This window comes from Microtus pennsylvanicus, chromosome 1 (genome assembly GCF_037038515.1).
Source record: "Microtus pennsylvanicus isolate mMicPen1 chromosome 1, mMicPen1.hap1, whole genome shotgun sequence".
Taxonomy (NCBI): domain Eukaryota; kingdom Metazoa; phylum Chordata; class Mammalia; order Rodentia; family Cricetidae; genus Microtus; species Microtus pennsylvanicus.
Window position 1 is genome coordinate 165,328,610 of NC_134579.1, and position 20,575 is coordinate 165,349,184.

The 20,575-nt window shown below is 44.4% G+C and overlaps 1 protein-coding gene and 1 long non-coding RNA gene across 2 annotated transcripts in view; one reads left to right on the forward strand and one right to left on the reverse strand.

Annotated features, from left to right (window-relative positions):
• Snx3 (sorting nexin 3) overlaps positions 1-13,820 on the reverse strand; it is a 33,949-nt gene extending 20,129 nt beyond the window's left edge. The window contains exon 1 of the mRNA XM_075944641.1: positions 13,407-13,820. Within this exon, the coding sequence (XP_075800756.1) occupies positions 13,407-13,568 (162 nt within the window). The 5' untranslated portion in view covers positions 13,569-13,820. The remainder of the gene's footprint in view (positions 1-13,406) is intronic.
• Positions 13,821-15,020: 1,200 nt separating this feature from the next.
• LOC142842489 (uncharacterized) lies at positions 15,021-19,642 on the forward strand. Its single transcript, XR_012909395.1, has 3 exons — positions 15,021-16,668; positions 18,584-18,864; positions 19,473-19,642. It is a non-coding gene; the product is annotated as an uncharacterized LOC142842489 (long non-coding RNA).
• The last annotated feature ends 933 nt before the right edge of the window (positions 19,643-20,575 follow it).

The following is a 20,575-nucleotide window of genomic DNA, read 5'->3' on the forward strand; positions in this document are numbered from 1 at the left end:
AACTCAGAGTGTGAGGCATGTGTCACCATACCCAGCATTTTAAAACAAGTTCTCTCCTTGAATTCAATTTTATTTACAAATACATACATGGATGGATGTGTGTATGTGTGTGTTTAGTGAATGTGTATGTATGTCATATGTGTAGGTGCCTCTGAAGGCCGGGAGGGCATGGCTCCCTTGAAGCTGGTATTATAAGCAGTAAGCCACAACACTACATGAGTGCTGGAAAGAGTTCTGGTCCCGTGGAAGAGAAGCAAGTGCTCTTCACTGCTGAGCCACCTCTCTACACAGATACTCAACATTTTTTTTATGAGAAAAAAAAAAGGCTTGTTTTTGCAGATTGAATACAGATATGCTAGGCAAGTACTCTATCACTATATCCCAATCCAAGGGGGAAAATAAATATCAAAACAGGGTCTTGCATATTCTAGACTGGTCTCAAAGTTACTATACTATACAACTAAAGCTGATGAACATTTTTAGCTGGCCCTAGGGCTAGTACTCAGTATTGCCAACTGAGCTACCTCTCCTGCCCCGAACATGAACTTCTTCTTATCCTGTTCTGTTGGATTACAGGTTTGGCCTGATTTATGCAGTAATAGGGATCAAATCCAGAATTCTGTATGTTAGGCAAGTACTATACTTACTGAGGCCCATCCCCAGACCTCCAAAAAATTTTTTTTTAGAATCCTTGACCAAATATCTTGGCTTACCAGAAGGAAAGAGACAAAAGCCAATCATGATAGACAGATGGGGAAGAAATAATGTACATTTCCACCTTATGATTAATGGTCAGAATTAGGTTTGGGTCCAGTCAGTCCCTACTGGCTCTCAGCAAGACCGTTGGGAACATCTCTAGGACAAAGGCACAACCATTATTAGCCTTCTGCTGCTCCTAGAACAACCTTACAAGAGATTTAACACCTTCAAACAACCAAAGTTTACTATCTTTAAGGAAGTTAATCCTAGGGGCTAGAGAGATGGTTCAGGGGTTAAGACACTGCCTTCTCTTCCAGAAGACCTGGGTTCAATCCCCAGCATCCACGTGGCAGCTCAGAATTGCTGATAATTCCAGTTCTAGGGGTTTGACACACACAGGCAAAACACCAATGCACATAAAATTGTTTAAAAAATCATTTAAAAAGTAAAAATAATTAAAACTTAAAAAGAAGTTAGTTCTGGGCTGGAGAAATGGCTCAGCGGTTAAGAGCATTGCCTGCTCTTCCAAAGGTCCTGAGTTCAATTCCCAGCAACCACATGATGGCTCACAACCATCTGTAATGAGGTCTGCTGCCCTCTTCTGGCCTGCAAACATACACACAGACATAATAAATAAATAAATAGATAAATAAATATTTAAAAAAAAAAAAAAGAAGTTAGTTCTAACATCAGTCTCACTGAAGCTCTTTTAGATGATCCAGGGGAAAACCCGTTTTATCTTTTTAGCTTTTACAGGCTGACTGTACCCCTTAGCCCAGGCAACTTCTCCATTTTCAGATCAGTAATCCCCTCACTTCAATCTCTGCTACAATGCCCTTGCTCCTGGGACTTTCTTGCTTCCCTGTTCCACTTCCAAGGACCCTTGTAATTACACTGGGTCCTGTCTGGATAATTCTGGACATCTCCTTATTTCAAGGTCTTTCAGGACCAGGGACGGGGCTCAACCATCAAACTGCTGTCCTACCAAGTCCAGAACAACAACATAGCACATGGCATCACCACACATTACAATCCCCGAATGCCTATAGTTGGGTAGAGAGCAGAGACAGAATTGCCTGAAAGTTCACAGACCAGCTAGCCTGGAATGCACAGCAGCAGAAACAAGAAAGACCCTGCCACTAAGTACCATAGACACTGGAAATTTCTAACTAACACACATTGTGAAGGAGATACATTCTGTCACAAATGCTCTTTAGTGGTGCTGGGCACTGAACCCAAGGCCTTGTGCATGCTACTCTACCGTATGCTTGTGCACATGTGTGCCTGGAGTCTCTGGAGGCTGGAGGTCCTCTCCAGAGCAAGTGCTCTCACCCATCGAGTTCCTTCTCTACCTTTTAGAAGGATTCTGGACTGGGAATAAGGTGCTTGCCTAACATAGGGAGGCCTTAGATTTACTCTCCAATACCACAAATAAAATAGCTTCTCCCAGCAAAGAAAACAACCACCACAGTGAAAAGGCAGCCTTTTTTTTTTTTCACAGGATGGAAAAAAAGCTTTACAAACTACACATTTCACTTGGAATTATTATTATTATTATTATTATTGTTTTTTTGAGACAAGGTTTCTCTGTAGCTTTGGAGTCTTTCCTGGAACTAGTTCTTGTAGACCAGGCTGGCCTCGAACTCACAGAGATCCACCTGCCTCTGCCTCCTGAGTGCTGGGATTAAAGGCGTGTGCCACCACCGCCTGGCTCACTTGGAATTATTATGTATAAAGAACTCCATTTTGGGGGGAGCTGGAGAGATGGCTCGGCGGTTAAGAGCATTGCCTCCTCTTCTAAAGGTCCTGAGTTCAATTCCCAGCAACCACATGGTGGCTCACAACCATCTCTAATGAGGTCTGGTGCCCTCTTCTGGCCTGTAGGCATACACACAGACAAAATATTATATACATAATAAATATTTTTTTTTAAAAGAACTCCATTTTCTTTTTTCATTTTTGTCATGCTGGTGGTACACTCCCTTTAGTCCCAGCACTCAGGAGGCAGAGACAGGCAGATATGAGTTCAAGGCCAGCTTGGTCCAAAAAGTGACTTCTAGGCCAGTCAGGGCTATGCAGAGAAATCCTGTCTCTTAAAAAAAAATTATTTTTCATTTTAAACAAGTTTATTTAAACAACAAGATGCTTGGATCGATAAGAAAAGAATCTAGGATTCACTTTTATGAGTATGGGCATTTTCCCTTCATGTTTGTCTATATACACACCTGTATGCCTGGTGCCCACAGAGGCCAGAAGAGGACATTGAGCTCAATGGAACTTGGAGTTACAGTTGGGAGCCACCATGTGGCTGCTGGGAATTGAACCCAGATCCTCTGGAAGGGCAGTCAGTGCTCTTAACTGCTGAGCCATCTCTCCAGCCCTGACTCATGATTTTTTGAAAAAAAGTAATTTACCCCTCCTTAAAGACAAACTGCAACCTGGAAGTGGTGGCAGCAGCATTGGCTGCACCTTTAAACCCAGCACTTAAGAGGCAGAAGCAGCAGGCTGAGTTCAAGGCCAGCCTGGTCTACAAAACTAGCTCCAGGCCAGTCAGGGCAACATAGAGACACCTTGTCTCAACCCCCCCCCCAAAAAAAATCCCCACAATCACCTACATGTAAAAAGCTATTTACAAAAGCTATAGAGTCATCCCTGGTTTTATAATGATAAATATATAATGATAAATATAATGATAAATACAAGGTATGCAAGGATTTTTATGTTGTTGGTTTAAAAAAAACAATAACCACTAAAATATAAAGGGAAGGGTTGAATAAGCATGCCACTAAATGGGGAAAGATGCTGGTTTCACAGAACCAGTACTCTCCAAACCACCATTTAAAGCCAACCAAAACAGAATACTCAGTTAAATAAAAAAAGTACAGCATGCTTGTGCAAAGACACACAAGCTATTCTATGTTCAATAAGAGAATGGAGAAGGAGAAATTAAAGACAGAAAGCTATTTTGTAGTAATGAGGACGGGAACCAAACTGTACTCTCTGCAGATGTATTCTTCCTCTGTGACAGGATTCTGGAAGAGCAGGTTCCCGTCACCTCTTGACTGCTTCTGGAACACATCAATTCTATTTTTATACAACATTTCCAGCTGTGCAGATCTGTCCGGTTCATCGACTGACTGTCCATCAACTGGAATCTGACCTGCCTCACTGACAAACAGTAGTTCACTACATGGTATGTGCCTCTTAATCAAGAGAATCACAGAAACATCTGCCCTACCGCTTTCAAGTTAATACAACCATTATTCTCCGTCTTGACTCTTTGCACCCGTCTCCCCAGATGAAGCTTCACAAGAGACGTAGCTGGTCCACAGCAAAGGAGTCTTCCAGGCAGCACCAGGAGCACCAGAGCACGAGGAAGCAGCAGCTGCGAGCACATGTCATATGTTCTCTCCTTTCACCCAGCACAGAAACTCCAATAATTAAACACCAAAAACCCAAATCAAGGGGCTGGAGAGATGGCTCAGCGGTTAAGAGCATTGCCTGCTCTTCCAAAGGTCCTGAGTTCAATTCCCAGCAACCACTTGGTGGCTCACAACCATCTGTAATAGGGTCTGGTGCCCTCTTCTGGCCTGCAGGCATACACACAGACAGAATATTGTATATTAAATAAATAAATAAATAAATAAATAAATAAATAAATAAAATTAAAAAAAAACAACCCAAATCAACCAATCAATAAGTGGTCAATAAGCTGAAAAGACAGTTCTCAAGGAAAGAAATGCGAATGGCCAGTGAAGTGCTCAACATCCTTAACCATCAGGAGAATGCAAATGTTTTGAAGGCCAGGGAGATGGCCCAACAGATAAAGGCCCTTGTCCCCACGTGTGACAAGCTGATTTCAATCCCCAGGACCACATGGTGAAAGAGAACCCCCAAATAAACCATGGCACACGGGCACCAACCACCCCCCCCCCCGAACAAACATGCTTTGAGATTCTCTCTCACTCCAGTCAGAATGGCTGTCATAAAAAAAAAAAAAGAAGGACACGGAGTAAAGAGGAAGCCTTATGTACTGACGGCAGGAATGTAAGCTGATGCAGCTGTATGGTGTTAGAACACGGACAGCCTGGGAAGGGAGGGTCTTCGATGAAGTCATCCAGGGTTCTACGCCAGCACACCAGAAGTAGTTGCACATCCTTGTCCGCTGATCATGATGTCTAACTGCTAGTGTGCAGAACCAGCCTTGGTGGACATGAACAGATGCACCAATAAAGGAACTGTAGTACTTACACGCAATAGAATCAGAAATGGAATTTTATGAGATTTAAACTGGATTCATAAAGACAAATACTACATTCTCTCACGGGAACAGTCGGATTCTAAGTATTTATGTGTATGTGCATGGGGAAACATCAAAGTGAAAAGGGGACTAGGAGCAGAGAGAAAAGGCCTAAAGTGGATAAGGAACAAGAGGGTATGTATAGAATACCTGTGACGAGGCAGAAGGAAGGTTTTCTAAAGGGAAGAGGGTAGAGAACTGTTTCGGTCAGTCTTGGGGAACCAAATGGTCAGAATCCACCATTATTGTATGACCCAGGCAGGTCTAGAAACCAAGATGCTGGCAGAAAGGACAGACAACAGAGGTGCTCCCTCTACTGGCCCGCCTTCTGCACTCATACTCCGGCCGGCAGACGGGCACTCACTACACATCATGCCCATTTCCACCATGCCTGCACCAAGCTGGACTTGAACTTACCACCCCACCTCCAGTCTATACACACTGAGAATGTGCATGCACTCAGGTGCATATGGAGGCCACAGGTCAATCTTTTTGTTTTGTTTTGTCTGAGACAGGCTTTCTCTGTGTAGGCCTACCTATCCTGGAACTCGCTCTGTAGACCAGGCAGGCTCGAGCTCAGAGATCTGCCTGCCTCCAAGTGCTGGGATTAAAAGTGTCCACCACCAACACCAGGTCAGAGGCCAGTCTTGTGTACTGTTCCTCAGGATCCATCCACAATAGAGACAGGAGTCTCTCACCAGGACCTAGGCCTCTCAGATCAGGTGTCTTCCATCCCTACCTCCCCAGTGTGATGACTAGCTTTTTACATGGGTACCAGAGAGCTAACTCAGTTAGCCATGCTGGGAATACAAGTGTGTGACAACATGCCCAACCCCAGCCCAAGTTTTTCAGGCAATTCATCCTTTAGTCAAGCATCTGACGAATCCAGTACTTACCACATACAAGAGTCTACACAAGTTCATCTACTGGATGGTTTTGAAAACAAAAAACTTTCCAGAGCAATCTAGTCCTGTTTCAGGATGGTGCCAACCTTTGTTTTTTCAGAGTCTCACTGAACAGCCCAGGCTTGCCTAGAATTCACTGTGTGGCCAAGGCTGGTCTCAAACTCTTACCAATCCTGCCAGCCTCCCAAACGCTAGGATTACAGGTGTGAGATGCCATGTCTGGGTATGAATTTAATGCAGCAACCATGTGGTGTGGGAGGTCCTTCTGTCTGGGTGTTGCTTTTCTTAGTTAATGAATAAGGAGAAACTGCCTTGGCCTGTTGACAGGGTAGAACTTAGGTGGGTGGGGAAGATGGAACTGAATGCTGGGAGAAGGAAGGCAGAAAGAGAGTCGCCATGGAGCTGCCATAGTCAGACATGCTGAATCTTTGCCGGTAAACCACTGCCATGTGGCGATACACAGATTAATAGAAATGGGTTAAATTAATATAAGAGTTAGCCAATGAGAAGCTAGAGCTAATGGGCCAAGCAGTGCTTTAATTAATATAGTTTTTGTGTGGTTATTTCGGGGCTGGGCAGCCAGGAATGAACAAGCAGCCTCCTCCTACAACCATGTCTAAACTAAGTATTCTAAGCATCAGTCAAGCAACAGGCTCATAGAAACTACTCAAATCTAACATCTTTTTCTTAACTGTGGATCTGTCTTTTCTTGACTTCTGGCTTACTTTCATGACACAAAACAGACATGCCTAGCAGCAGAACCACCAGGCTTAGGAGAATACTCTACACCTCCCCTTTTCAGATACTCAAGCTGTAGGGGCTGACATTTTTTAACCTAATGTTTAAATTGCCTCTCCTTCAAAACAAGCTTTCCATCTTTGAAAATCACCCATGGTTTTCTTCACTGTTATTAGGGCCTACTACTTTTGTTTAATGTATTTATTACAACTATTTCAGAACCGTCTAACCCCAGCAAGGCTCTAACAACTCTAGCTGTGCTTTCTCAGACTTCCCCACAGAGGCAGCACAGCTCACACTAAGAACATTTCTAGTTAGGCTGCTAAGTGCCTTGCTGTGGGTGCGTGTTAAACTACCACTGCCCACACTCCATCTACCCAGTGCAGAGCATCTTTAATGGGGCTCCAAAGCTCTCCACGTGACATGAATGTGTGAGGGTGGAGGACAAGTACGGTCTCCATCAGGAAAATCGAGATTGAAATCCCAGTTTCATCACTAATAGTTAGGGCCTTTGCAAGTTACTGTCCCTAACCTTCACTGTCGAGGTGCCTACAAGGTGCTGAGCATGGTGTCTGGTGTGGAGCAGGGGTGGCTATGACAGTCTTGACTTTAGGAGCATCTAGTGTAAGACACAGGACCCCAGAAAGCCACAAACATTAAACAGGGCAACTAAGGCACATGGAAAGTGAGAGATTAGTGTGAGAGGATCAGCAAAATCTCTACTAAGGAGACATTAAAGCTGAGTGTCATGGGGTAAGTCTTGATAGCCAGACAAGGCTGCTGGAGGGAAACTTCTTAAAAAGAGGAAGTACCAAAAGCTCTGACTACAACAGAACTCCACTTACCAGAGGCAAGCACACTGACAGAAGCTCTGACTACACAGAACTCCACTTACCAGAGGCAAGCACATTGAGGCTGAAGCATTAAGTAAGGCTGAGGCAAGCTGCTGGGCATGGTGGTGCTGGGCAGGTGGATCTCTCTTGAGTTAGTGGTCAGCCTGGTCTACAGAGTGAGACAGGCATAGTGAATACCTGTTACCCAGCACCCACCAGGCTGTAGAGGCAGCACAGCTCAAGCTCAGATAGGTTTACAGTGAGACACTGACTCAAAGAAGCAAAACTGTAGACTGTGGAAGACAGCTCAGTCAGTAAAGCACCCGCCATGCAAGGACCCAAGCTGGGCCCCGAGAACACAGGAGAGCTGAGAAGAACACAGAAGAGCTGAGCAGAGTTCTGGTGAGGCAGAGACAGGCAGACCCTGGACAACAAGCCTCAGGGATCAAGCTCTAGGAGCCAATGAAATACCCTGTCTCCAGGTGGGCAGTGGTGGCGCACACCTTTAAGCCCGGCATACCTTTAATCCCAGAGGCAGGCAGATCTCTGTGAGTTCGAGGCAAGTCTAGTCTACAAGAGCTAGTGCCAGGACAGGCTCTACAGAGAAATCCTGTCTAGAAAAACCAAGAAAATAAGAAAGGAAAGGAAGGAAGGAAAAGAAAAGGAAAGAAAGAAAGAAAAGAAATACCCTGCCTCCAACAAAACAAACAAACAAGGTGGTTGGCTGGGTGTTGTGGTGCACACCTGCAATCCCTGCACTAGGAGGCCAGGGCTACACAGAAAGATCCTGTCTCAAACAAAAACAACAAAACAAGGTACACAGCTCCTGAGGAACAAGACCCAGCTGAGGTTGACCTCTGGTCTCCGCAGCCATGTGAATATCTGCATCACTGAGACACACACTAGAAAGACCCTCTCTCAAAAAAAAAAAAAAAACCTACAGAGAAAGACCCTGTCTCAAACAACAACAAAAACAAAATTATGTCTAACTGACTAACTTAAAGAGCTATGAAGATGGCCTCAAAACGACCTGATTAGGGCTCAGGAGTCTACAGTACTTGTTGCTCTTATAGAAAACGTGTGTTCTTTTCCAGCACTCATACAGTGGTTTACAGATACCTTAACTCCAGTTCCAGGGGATCTAAATCCTACTCTGACCTCCACAGGTACCAGACATTAAATGTAAGGCACAGACATTCACACAAATAAAATAAATATATGTTTTAAATGGCCTTTCACTTGGGCATAGTGGCACATGCCTTTAATCCCAGTATTTAGGAGACAGAGGCAGGTGGATTGCTATGAGCTCAAGGCCAGTCAGAGCTACATGAGACCTTGTCTTAAAAATACAAAACCAAACCAAACAGCAACAACAACAACCTTGATTTTCTAAAATACTATTTTGGCCAGGAATGGTGGTGCAGGTCTGTAATACGGCACTTCAGAAGTGGAGAAGGATCAGTAATTAAAAGCCTTCTTCAGCTACACAGTGAGTTGGAGGCCAGCCTGGTGAGCCATATAAGACTCTGTCTCAGATATCACAATAAATATCATGTATTTAATAAACTACTCGGAGTCTTAAATATTGATTTCCAAATTTAGTATTAGAGGACTGGCCCAAAGAAAAACAACTTGCCGAGCAGTGGGGGTGCACACCTTAATCCCAGCACTCAGGAGGCAGAGGCAGGTGGATCTCTGAGTTTGAGTCCAGCCTGGTCTACAGAGCGAGTTCCAGGACAGCCAGGGCTACACAGAGAAAAACAAATCAAAGGGAAAAGAAGAATCTTTAGGATGGTGAATGCTATCGAGCTGCCACTAGAGACAGGGTCACTGTGTAGCCCTGATTGGCCCAGAATGCCTTAAGTAGACCAAGCTGGCCTCTGCCTTAGGTGCTGGGAAAAGAAAAAGTATGTTAGAAATCTTGCCACACTGCTACTTCTACCAAGCATCTCCTTTCTTAAAAAAATTTTTTTAATCAACCAATGTTAGTATTAAGCTTTAAACTTGAATGCAAGATTCTAGGGCTATTTGGTTAGGTACTAAACACCGCTCCTTTTTATAGCACACTTGTCTCAATGACTTCCATGCTAAGTAGTCTCTTTGATAAGGAAGTCCATTAGGGTAAAACAACCTAAACCAAGCTAAACAAAAAATGCAATTGCTTGCAACTTCATTTAGAAGATATTAATATTCAGAAAAGGCTAGACTCTGGGTGAAAACTGGATGTCAGCCACTGTATTATCCACTCCTGGAGGTGGGTGTGGCTACCAAGGATCCATTTCATGGAAAGGAAGTAGAACTGTAATTTTTTTGTAACTTGTCCTGCCAGGAAATGGTACTTATTCTTTGAACTCAAACCTCAAGGAAGAACCTCATACCTATTCCTGCTTGATACAATTGTCTCCAGGTACTACAGTAGATCTTAAGTAACTGAAAAACCCAAAGTATTAAATCAAACTTCATAAGCAGTGGCTGAATTTCTTTCAGCCCTCTCTTTAATATGCCAAATAATCCAGACCATGGGCTTTCCCAGACCTTTAATCATTTATGGTGTTCCTTGCCATACCTACCCATTAGAACGATTTTAAAAAAACACACTAACACTGTGCCAATTATTTTCAGAAGCGGAGCGATACTAATCAAGAGATCCTAATGGTCTTAAACACTATTCTCAAACGAGAAAAGATACATGGAGATTGGGAAACTTGTATTCTAAAGTGCCACCATCTAGATAAAATTACCCTGTGAATTGGAGCAATTTCAATCAGACCGTGTAAAACTGAACATTTTTCTCAAGACCAGAATTGAAGAGTAACTATAAGATAGTTGAAGGGCCTGAACTCTGAAAACTAAAAAGGCTTTCTACATGGCAAACCCATCAGCAAAAGCAGGGAGTGGAAACTAGCGAGAATATCAACAATTTAGAACAGTGATAAATAAAATGACAATGGCCATTCTAACTTTTTTTCCTTATCCTGGAACTTACTCTATAGACCAGGCTAGCCTCAAACTCAAAGAGACCCGCCTGCCTCTGCCACCCAAGTGCTGGGATTAAAGGTGCCATCACATCTGGCTCATTCTACCTTACTATAAATAAGATCATAACTACTTTCAGCTGGGTGGTGGTGGCACACACCTTTAATCCCAGCACTTGGGAGGCAGAAGCAGGTGGATCTGAGTTTTTGAAGCCAGCTTTGGTTCAAAAACTCAGTATGAGTTCCAGGACAGTCAGAGATATACAGAGAAATCCTGTCTTGAAAAACCAAAAAAAAAAAAAAAATCATAACTATTTTCAAAAACCATATCCTGCTTAAATAAAGCCTTAAATGTCTTACTACATGATGTCCTGAGTTTTCAGTCAATACATTACATACTAAGAAAAACTCCAACAGCATTTTCTTTTTATTTTTTATTTTTTTGGTTTTTCGAGACAGGGTTTCTCTGTGGTTTTGGAGCCTGTCCTGGAACTAGCTCTTGTAGACCAAGCTCGCCTCGAACTCACAGAGATCCGCCTGCCTCTGCCTCCCAAGTACTGGGATTAAAGGTGTGCACCACCACCGCCCGGCTCCAACAGCATTTTCTAAGTATTAAAAACTCAATTATGTTTTATTACTGGGTACTAGCACTTCTATTAGTCATTAACACACAACCAACTGGTTTATAACAAAAATAAACCAGAGTAGGTACACAATTTATTTAATTATCTAACTCACAAATCATTTTTAAAATGACTGTTTGCTATGTACACAGCCAGCCCATTAATAATTATATCCAAATGTCATATCCACTATTTAGTAATAAGTGCTCATGTATTTTTGGAAAGAGCATTATCACACTTAGGATCCACTCAACAATGTACTCAGCAAGATAAGCACTAAATTATTAAGTGAAGGAAGTGTAGGCGGATCCAACTCAACTGTGTGACAGGAAGCACCAGCTATGGAAGTTTAGAAACAGGAATACCAAGTTTCATGCTAGCACAAGGAAAAAACATGCCGGTGAATAAAGACAGAAGAGGAAGTTCTTTTCAGCAAAAGACTATATATTAAAGACAAAAATCATCCCCAAAGTTAAAAAAAAGTATCACTTAAAAATTTATTAGTAAAAAAAAAAATGTGTGTGCGCGCATGTGCGCACACACATGGTGCATGTAAAGGTAGTCAAGGAGACCAGAGGAGAGCAAGGAGTTACAGGAGGTACGATCCATCTATGTGGATGCAGGGAGCTGAACTCAAATCCTCTGCAAGTGCAGGGAGGGTTCTTAACCACTGAGCCATCTCTCTAGTCCCTAAAATTATTCCCTTTTAAAACAGGCTTGAATAAGAGTCCAGTCCCCAGCCGGGTGTGGTGGCGCGAGCCTTTAATTCCAGCACTTAGGAGGAAGAGGCAGGAGAATCTCCATGAGTTCCCCGATAGCAAGGTTGTCACACAAAGAAACCCTGTTTGGGGAAGGGAAAAAAAGGGAGGGAAAGGCCAAGGTATTTCTCCCCAGGTGCACTGGAGCCTAAATTTTACAGCGCACAGAGAGGAAGACACTAACTTGGCTCATGGTTTACACACCTAGGGGGTTTACAGAGCAACTCGCAAGATCAAGCCATTAAGTCATTAATCTTAGAACTTTGTTGATTCGACAGAGATGGTGACATCCAACTTTAATCCAAGCAGTTGGGGCCAGCCTGGTCTACAAAGTTCAAGGCCAGCCAGGGCTATATATGATCCTGCCTCCAAATAAATAAATAAATAAATACATAAATATATATAAGCTTGGCAATTCGCCTTTTCCCAGGTCATTCATTACTTCAGCGTCATTCTTAAAAAGTGTGTAAGTTTCACAACCTAAGTATATGTAACAGTACTGAGCCACACAACTTAGAAATGACTAGGTTGGCAAATTTTGTTCACCACACAAAAATGCTTATGTTAATGAAAAATTGCTTCCCTTAAACACCAACATATGATTCCTCTAAGGCCAAAATTATTTTTTAAAATAAATAATGTTTAGTGATGAATTGCTACAATAAAAAAAAATTCCACGTGGACAAAACCTTTACTCCTGAAATGCCGAGTAAAAAGCAAAGCAGTATTTTCATTTAGCATCTTTCAAGTCATCTACATTACTTATTGCCTAAACTCACTAGCTATGAAAATCTAAGTGTATGTTTCTACGTCAGCTGATTCGTTCACTCAGCTGAAGTGAAAATCTAGAAATTAGAGAGCAAGACATTTAAATGGATAGGTTACACACACACACACACACACACACACACACACACACACACACACACACGGGCAGTTGTTATTTAGGGTACTGAGGTAGGTGACATTCCCTACTTAGGCCCTCAACAGGACGACAGCCATGAATGCTAAGGTCAACCATTTCCCATCCCTGCTAATGCACCCTACCAAAAATCTGTCACGCTTTTGTGAACTCCCGTCAAGTTCTGCTCAGAGAAGTGTACGCCCCAGGTTAGTGCTGCAGTTTGAAAAAGGCCTGGAAAGACTAGCTAAGCTTGGCTTGGCCACGTCTTGGTAAGCGTCCAGGGGGAGAATAAAAAAGGAGAGGGAGGGCTTCAACTTTGCACAACCCCCTTTTTCTCAGTCACACCTAGCTTCCTTTCCAGAGAAGAGTGTTCTCGAAAGATCTACCTCTTCAACTCAAATGTCATGGCAAGATCAGCTGCTCCAGGGGCAAGCAGAGCTCAACCCACGCCCTCATCTTCCAGCACCTTCTACCAGAGCCAGGCTGGTCCCCGTACAAACCGTCCACGGCGACCCCGGCTCACGCCTCGCCGGTAGACAAGCTGCCCAGGGCGTCAGCAGGGGAGTCCGGCCTGGGCCGCCGCTGACACCTCAGGGCCCCGCGCCTGGGCCCGGTGGAGACGAGCGGCCGCGAACCGACCGAGGGACGGGGGAAAGGAACGGACACCTCACCTTGACCCTGATCTCGTAGGTGGTGAAGCGGCCCCGGCCGACCCCCACGGTCTGCGGGTTGCTCACGTCGATCTCGAGGAAGTTGCTGGGCGGCCCGTAGGCGTCATTCAGGTTTTGCGGCTTGGTGATCAGCCGCCGGGTGTCCGCTACGGTCTCCGCCATTTCGCTGTGGCCGCGGCAGCCGCGGGCTCTCTTCACCGCCTCCGCCTTCTGCCAACGCCGCCGCCGCAGCCGCCCGCCGCGGGGACTCCGGGCTCGCGCGCAGCGGACGGGGGCGAACGAGCACGTAGGGCGAGCCGACGGGCGGGCGGGCGTTCGCTCCCTGCGAAGCTCCGCCCCAGGCCGCTTGGGCTTCCGCCCTTTGCCCAGGAAGAAACAGCTGACTAGCTTGAACGCCGCGCCCCGGTACGCAGGCCCCGCGGCGCCCCGGAGGGACACTGCGGGGTGGGGCTGTGGCGCAGCGGTGTCACGGGACTGTGAGCGCCCAAGATCTGGCGAGACTACAATGACCACAATGCACCGGGTGAGCGCGCCGCCGCCGAATGTCACGCAGGCGCAGTAGGGAGGGGTGCTGGGGAGTTGGGGTGAGTTCCGGTTTTTCTGACTTAGCCTCGGCCCGGAGGGACCCCCGGAAATGATTTTAGCAGTCTTGGCGCATTGAAGGTAGTAGTTGGTACTGCAGGAAGGAGGCGAAACTGCCTACACAGTCAGCTCAGTGCCTCACTGGGATCCCTGAAAATTCACTTCTAGAAACCTTAAAATAAGCGTCTCAAACGAATCAGTGCACATTTGTAATCCTGACATTTGGGAATTGGAGACCAGAGAATGAGTTCGAGGCCAGCCTGAGCTATATGAACCCCTGTCTCAAAAAACAAAGGAGCTGGTGGTGTAGTTCACTAGTTAGATTGATTGCCTGGGATTCGCAACGCCCTGGTTTCAATAGGAATGCCAAGTCCAACACTTGAGATAGTGGAGCCCTGAGGATCAGAAGTTCAAGGCCATACTGTTCCACTGGTAGGATTCAAGACTGTAAATAAGGGAGTGGAATTTTTAAAAACCTGATAAGATAAAACTAAGGTCAAATTGTGTCTAAAGACAGGTCTGCCCCCTAAAACAAAATAATAGTGGGCAAGCTGAAAACCATGTCGGGAATCCTATCTGGATAAGCTGCCCCTCTTGTTTCCTACAAATCCTAGTAAGTTGGTTTCGCTCTTATGTGGTAAATATGCCTGTGTTACACTTGGAATTCAGCTCAGATAAGCCTTTAAACAAAATGGAAGAACCACAGAAAGACTCTGGAGGGGGTGAAGTGAGAGATAGGAAAATAGGGGAATGCCAAGAACTCAGACCCCAGGAGTCACTGCATTGTGCTGTCATCCATGACCCCTGACAAAGCTGGCACGTCTCCTAGGCAGCTTCTGATGGGTTCCTCAGAGACCCTTAGGCCAGCCAATCGTAAAGCTAGTCAGTTCCGGAGCTGCCAGTTTATTTTTGTAGTACAGGAGATCTGAAAAAGATAAAGAGTTGGAGGCGTGGTTCCTTGGTTTCTGTACCAGCACGAGGACTTGAGTTTGCAACAAACTAGGCTTGCTGGTACCACTACTAACTACAACACTGTGTGTGTGCAGTGTGTGTGTGTGTGTGTGTGTGTGTGTGTGTGTGTGTGTGTGTGTGTGGTGGGGAGACAGGAGAATACTGGAGTTTGTTGACTCTCAGCCTGGAGGCTGGAAAATGACAAAAGAATGAGTGTGTTCCAGGTTCAAGGAGAGACCATACCTCAAAGACCAACACGAGAGTGACAGAAGAGGACACTGGTGGTGGCTTCTGCACACGGCAGTGTACACCACACGCATGTACACCACATTAACACACACAGAGAATAAACTAGAATTAAGGAGAATACAGTGGCTGAACGAAAATAACAGTTTTTTTTCTTTAGACAAATGCCTAGTGATGATGGAAATGGAAAACATTTTAAAGGAAGCGAACAAAAAGAAAATAATAAATCCTCCTCATACCAGTGATCAAAATTATCAAATCGGAAAGGCAGAAGTATCTGGACTTCAAGGTCAACCTGCGGATTGGATTTAGATTTACATGAGACCTTTGCCCCAGAAACATGGGTTCAATATTTAAAGGTCAGAACTTAAAGACAGGGTCTAAGATACAGCTCAGTTGGAGTGCCTGCCTAGCATGCCATGGAGCCCCGGGTTTGATCCCAGCACAACATTAAATGGCTGTGATGGCAAATGACTGTAATCCTAGCACTCAGTGGAGGAAGGAGAATCAGAAGTTCAAGGCCAGCGTAAGCACCTGAGACCTTGTCTAGAAATAGATGCTAGACGTAGTGGCACATGCCTATAATCCTAGCAGTCAGAAAACAAGCTGCAGACTGAAAAAGTTTTGCATCCCAATAAACCTCTCCACAGACACAATAATTCAAATCAGACCAAATCAAACCGAATTAGAGAAAGCCCAGGTTTAATGGATACTAACTCTCCCAGGTGGCCTTCCAGGCTCTCAGAGAGGAGGTGGAGAAGGAAGACCCATATTGTTCTCTGTGGGGTGGGGGGCAGTTTAAATACCCTGTGGGAGTGGTCTAGAGCATCTCTGGTGAGGGGTCTTCGTTTGATGGACTTTCTCGGGGGTAGAGTCTGGACTGAGGCAACTCCCAGGGAAAGGGGCTGGGGTAGAACTTTCCACCCAAACATTCCAGACTATTTGGGTATAGGGGTGCCAGGGGCTGGGGTGAAGCTTCCAACCAAACCAAGTCCTTCATTGGAGACCAGCTTGAGATTCATATGGAGACCCTGTCTCAAAGAAAATTAGAGAAAATTGAAAAGTTGTATAACCCTGAGAGAAGAGTATGTATCTTAAACAATGTGGGAAATGACTATATTAGTTACTTTGAATTTTGCTGTGATAAAATAACAAGAAGCAACTTGAGAAAAGAATTCATCTTGGTTCATGGTTTAAGAGCGCACAGTCCATCACAGTGGGAAGACATGGCAGAGTTTCCAGTGGCAGGAGCATACAGCTTCTACATCTGGAAAGACCTGGAAGCAGACAGCAGTATATGCTGGTGTTCCTTTTTTAGTCTGTATTTAGCCCTGGCTCCTCACCCATGGGTGCTGCTGCTTATGTTGGAAGTGGGTCTTCGTCCTTCAGTTTAACCTCCTTGGAAAATACCATCACAAACTCGTAAAGCTGTGTATGTCCTTTCTGATTCCAAATTCAGTCAAGTTGACAATGAAGATGTCATGTAAGTACATAACTTTTGAATAAAAAAACCAGCAAAAAAATGTTCTAATGAGAAATGGGGGGATGGCTAGGGACTGTGCCTGTTGTAATTGAAAAATGCCATGAGAAGTCACACCATGCAACAGGGCTTACATGGAAGGTTTATTGAAGGAGGAGAGAAGGCAGAGAAGGGGGCAGAGAGAAAGGCAGAGACCAGTCCCTGGGGACAAGAGTGGTGGAATAGGGAGAGAGAGAGAAGAGGGAGAGAGAAGAAAAGAGGGAGGGGGAGAGAGAGGAGGGGGGGCAAGGCCCACCTTTTAAAAGGGAATATAAATATAGCAAATGTGCACAGGAGGTGCTCTTAGTGGCTGCAGCTGAGGACATATCCTGTCAGGACCCCAAGGGCAGGCCAGTACAGATGCCTGAATACTAACAGTGCCACCAAAGGTTATGCAAGAGACAGAGTGTAAAGGAGATGTGTGTTTAAGTCAAGTTGGATAACAAAGGTTAACATTCCTAATATTACAAAACAAAAAAGAAACAGTCTTCCTAATTTGACACACAAAGACAGAAGCCATAAGAAAAGCAGGAAAAATGACCTACAAGATGGTTCAGCAGGTAAAAGTGTTGGTGCCGAGCCTGACCCACTGAGCTCAGACTTCAAGAACTACACTGTAGAAAGGGAGGCTCTTGTGAATTGTCCTCTGACTTGGTTTCAGAATATAAACAAACAACCATAACAAAAAGTTGAAAAATATGCATAATCTATGGATTTTTCAGCTTTGTGTGAATGTTTTGCCTGCATGTAGAATGTGAGCCACATACGAGGTCAGAAGTCACGAGACCCCCTAGAACTGGAGGTAAGGATAATTGTGAGCCACCATATGGGAACTAAGCCCCAGTCCTCTGCAGGAGCAGGAAGTGCTCTTAACTGGTGATCCATCTCTCCAGACTCCCAGAAAAATATTTTAAAGATCTCTCCACAAGTATCAAACATAGCTCTAGTGCTCTGGGTGTGTTGCATAGAGGCAGAAGGCTTGCCTAGCGTGTATAAAACTCAAGCCCTAGCACGACAAGCAAAAGAAAACAACCAACACCAACACCCATTTTTTGTTGTTGTTAAAAAAAGACATAATAAAATAAAAAATAAAGATCTGGGAGTTTTGTAAACCCTTAATCCCAGCACTTGAGAGGCAGAAGCAGGTGGGTTTCTGTGAGTTCAAAGCCAACCTGGTCTTCAAAACTACATAGAGAAACCCTGTCTTGAAAAAACAAAACAAAACCCCGAAAAACAAAAAACAAAAAAAAGAGTGTGCCCAAATATTTTGATCAAAGAAGTGCTGCTGGTAGAGGCCTCGCCAGCACACCCGATTTGTAAGCTTCATCTTCAATGTCAGTTAAGGATCGATTTCATCAACTGTTTCTTTTTTTGATTAGAATGTCACATCCCCAAACCCAGACATCTCCCAGGGAAACAAGGAAAGCAAGTAACTGGACCTCCAGAGTCAGGATCTGAATCACGGTACACCTAAGGCGTGCAGTTGCAAAGACCAGCCTAGTCTCTTCTAGGCCACTTGCCAGTTCAAAGCACCGTAATGCGCACACTCTAACCTGTTTCCCAAACCCCTGCCTCCCAGGCTTGAGCATTCCAGAGGAAAATTCCAGAGTGAATAGCAAGCAGCTTAGCAAATGCAGGGGTTTCCAACTTCATTTGAGCTCCAGTGGCCTTGGGAACTTTCTTATTACCCTGGTGCTTCCTCATTCCTAACAGGTAACCTCGCTTCCTTCTCTACAAAGAGAAGTTAGAAAAAGGAAAAGCTGGGCATGATGGCACAGAGCTGTAATTCAGAACTTGGAAGGTAGAAGCAGGGAGATCCAGGATTCAAAGTCATCTTCAGCCCACACTATTAAGAAGTTGTCTCAAAACGAACAAACAGAGCCATCAAGACGACTCAGCAGTTCCGGTGCTTTCTCTGCAAGCCTGACACCAAGTTCCAGCCCCAGAACCCAGATGAAGGTGGAAGGCGACAACCAGCTCCACCAAGCTGTCCTCTGAGCGCCACAAGCTGCTGTGGCACATGTACACCTGCACACACATTACACATACACTACCAATGACAGAATTTAAAAGCAGAGGCAGAAATGAAAACCCCGGAGCCTAGTACATCTCCATTTTACAGCACAAAGCTTCCCAGACTATGAGGCCATCTTAGGCCACGTGAGTCCTTTGAGAATCTCAAATACATATATTTGCATGTGCTATGGATGTATATTATATATGTATATCATATATATATATATATAAAATGATAGAAATGATAAAACTGTGCTTTGTACAATAGCAAAGTATTGTGATATATGCCATATGCTTAACTGCTGACAGACGTCTGTAGTGATTCAGCCTGTCTTAGCTAGGGTTCCTGTTGCTATGAGGAAAGGGTATAATTGGCTGAAGGACCAAATCAGGAACTAAATCAGAGACCATGGAGGAATGCAGTTAACTGCTATGCTGCTTCAGGTGGCTTGCTCAGTCTGTTTTCTTAAAAATATATTTTAAAAAGGTTTCTATGTATGAGTGTTTTGCCTGTGTGTATGTATGTGCACCACTTGCGTGCCTGGTGCCTGTGGAGGCCGTGTCTCCTAGAACTGGAGTCACAGATGGTTGTGAGCCACCGTTTGTGTGGTGAGAAGGTGTCTAAAGGTAAGCAGATGGAATCTGATGAAGGCATTTTCTCAATGGAAGTTCCTCTTTCAGAGAACTCTAGCTGTGTCAGGCTGACAGAAAAACTAACCAGGATGTCATGTTTCCCTTTTATAATGTTACAGTGAATAACCCGGAACATGGCAGATGTCACATGTGTTTGTAGGATGAATCTGTATAGATGGAGTTCCTGAACCAGAAGATAAATGCATTTATACGCTATAGAGAGCCTGCAAAATCTCCCTCACTTTCTAAAGTTGACTTGATTAATATTTATTTATTTAGGTTTTTTCTAGACAGGGTTTCTCTGTGGTTTTGGAGCCTGTCCTGGAACTAGCTCTTGTAGACCAGGCTGGTCTCGAACTCACAGAGATCCGCCTGCCTCTGCCTCCCGAGTGCTGGGATTAAAGGCGTGCGCCACCACCGCCCAGCTCTTGATTAATTTTTAAATTAAAAATGTTTAAATTTATTTATATATACGAGAGTGTTTTGCCTGTAGGTGTATGTATGCAGCATGAATGTGCCCAGTCCAGAGGGGGTCAGAAAAGGGCACTGGGTCTCCTTGAACTGGAGTTATGGTTCTAGGAGCCAAACCCTGGTCCTCTGAAAGAGCAACCAGTGCTCTTCACTGATGAGCTCTTCACTTTAGCAATGCATGGAAGTGCATGTTAGTCTGTAGCTTCACAAACACAGTACATTATCAATTTTTTTGGGTACATTATCAATTTTTAAAAGCGTTACTAGTTTGAATGCTGTCTTGACTTGAATTTTCCTCATTTTGAATGCCTGTGAGCATCTTTTTAAAATTTTATGAACCATTCATATTTCCTTTTCCCACTTGTGATCTATTCAATTTGTTTGTTTGTTTTGAGACAGAGTTTCTCTGAGTGGTTCTGGCTGTCTTGGAACTCACTGTTTAGACCAGGCTGGTATCAAATCAGAGATCCTCCAGTCTCTGGCTCCCAAGTGCTAGGATTAAAGGTTTGCACTGCCACCCAGCCCTGTTACAATTTTTTAAAAGATATTTTTAAAAGTTTCTCCCCCCCCCCTCTCTCTCTAATGTTATGTATGTCCGTGTGTGTGTGCATGTGTGTGGTAGTGTTGTTGGGAACCAGAAGAGGTTATTGGGTCCCTGGCACTGGAGTTACAGGCTTTTGTGAACTACCATGTGAGTGCTTGAAACTGAATTTGGGTCCTCTGCAGAACAGCAGGTGTTCTTAACTACTGA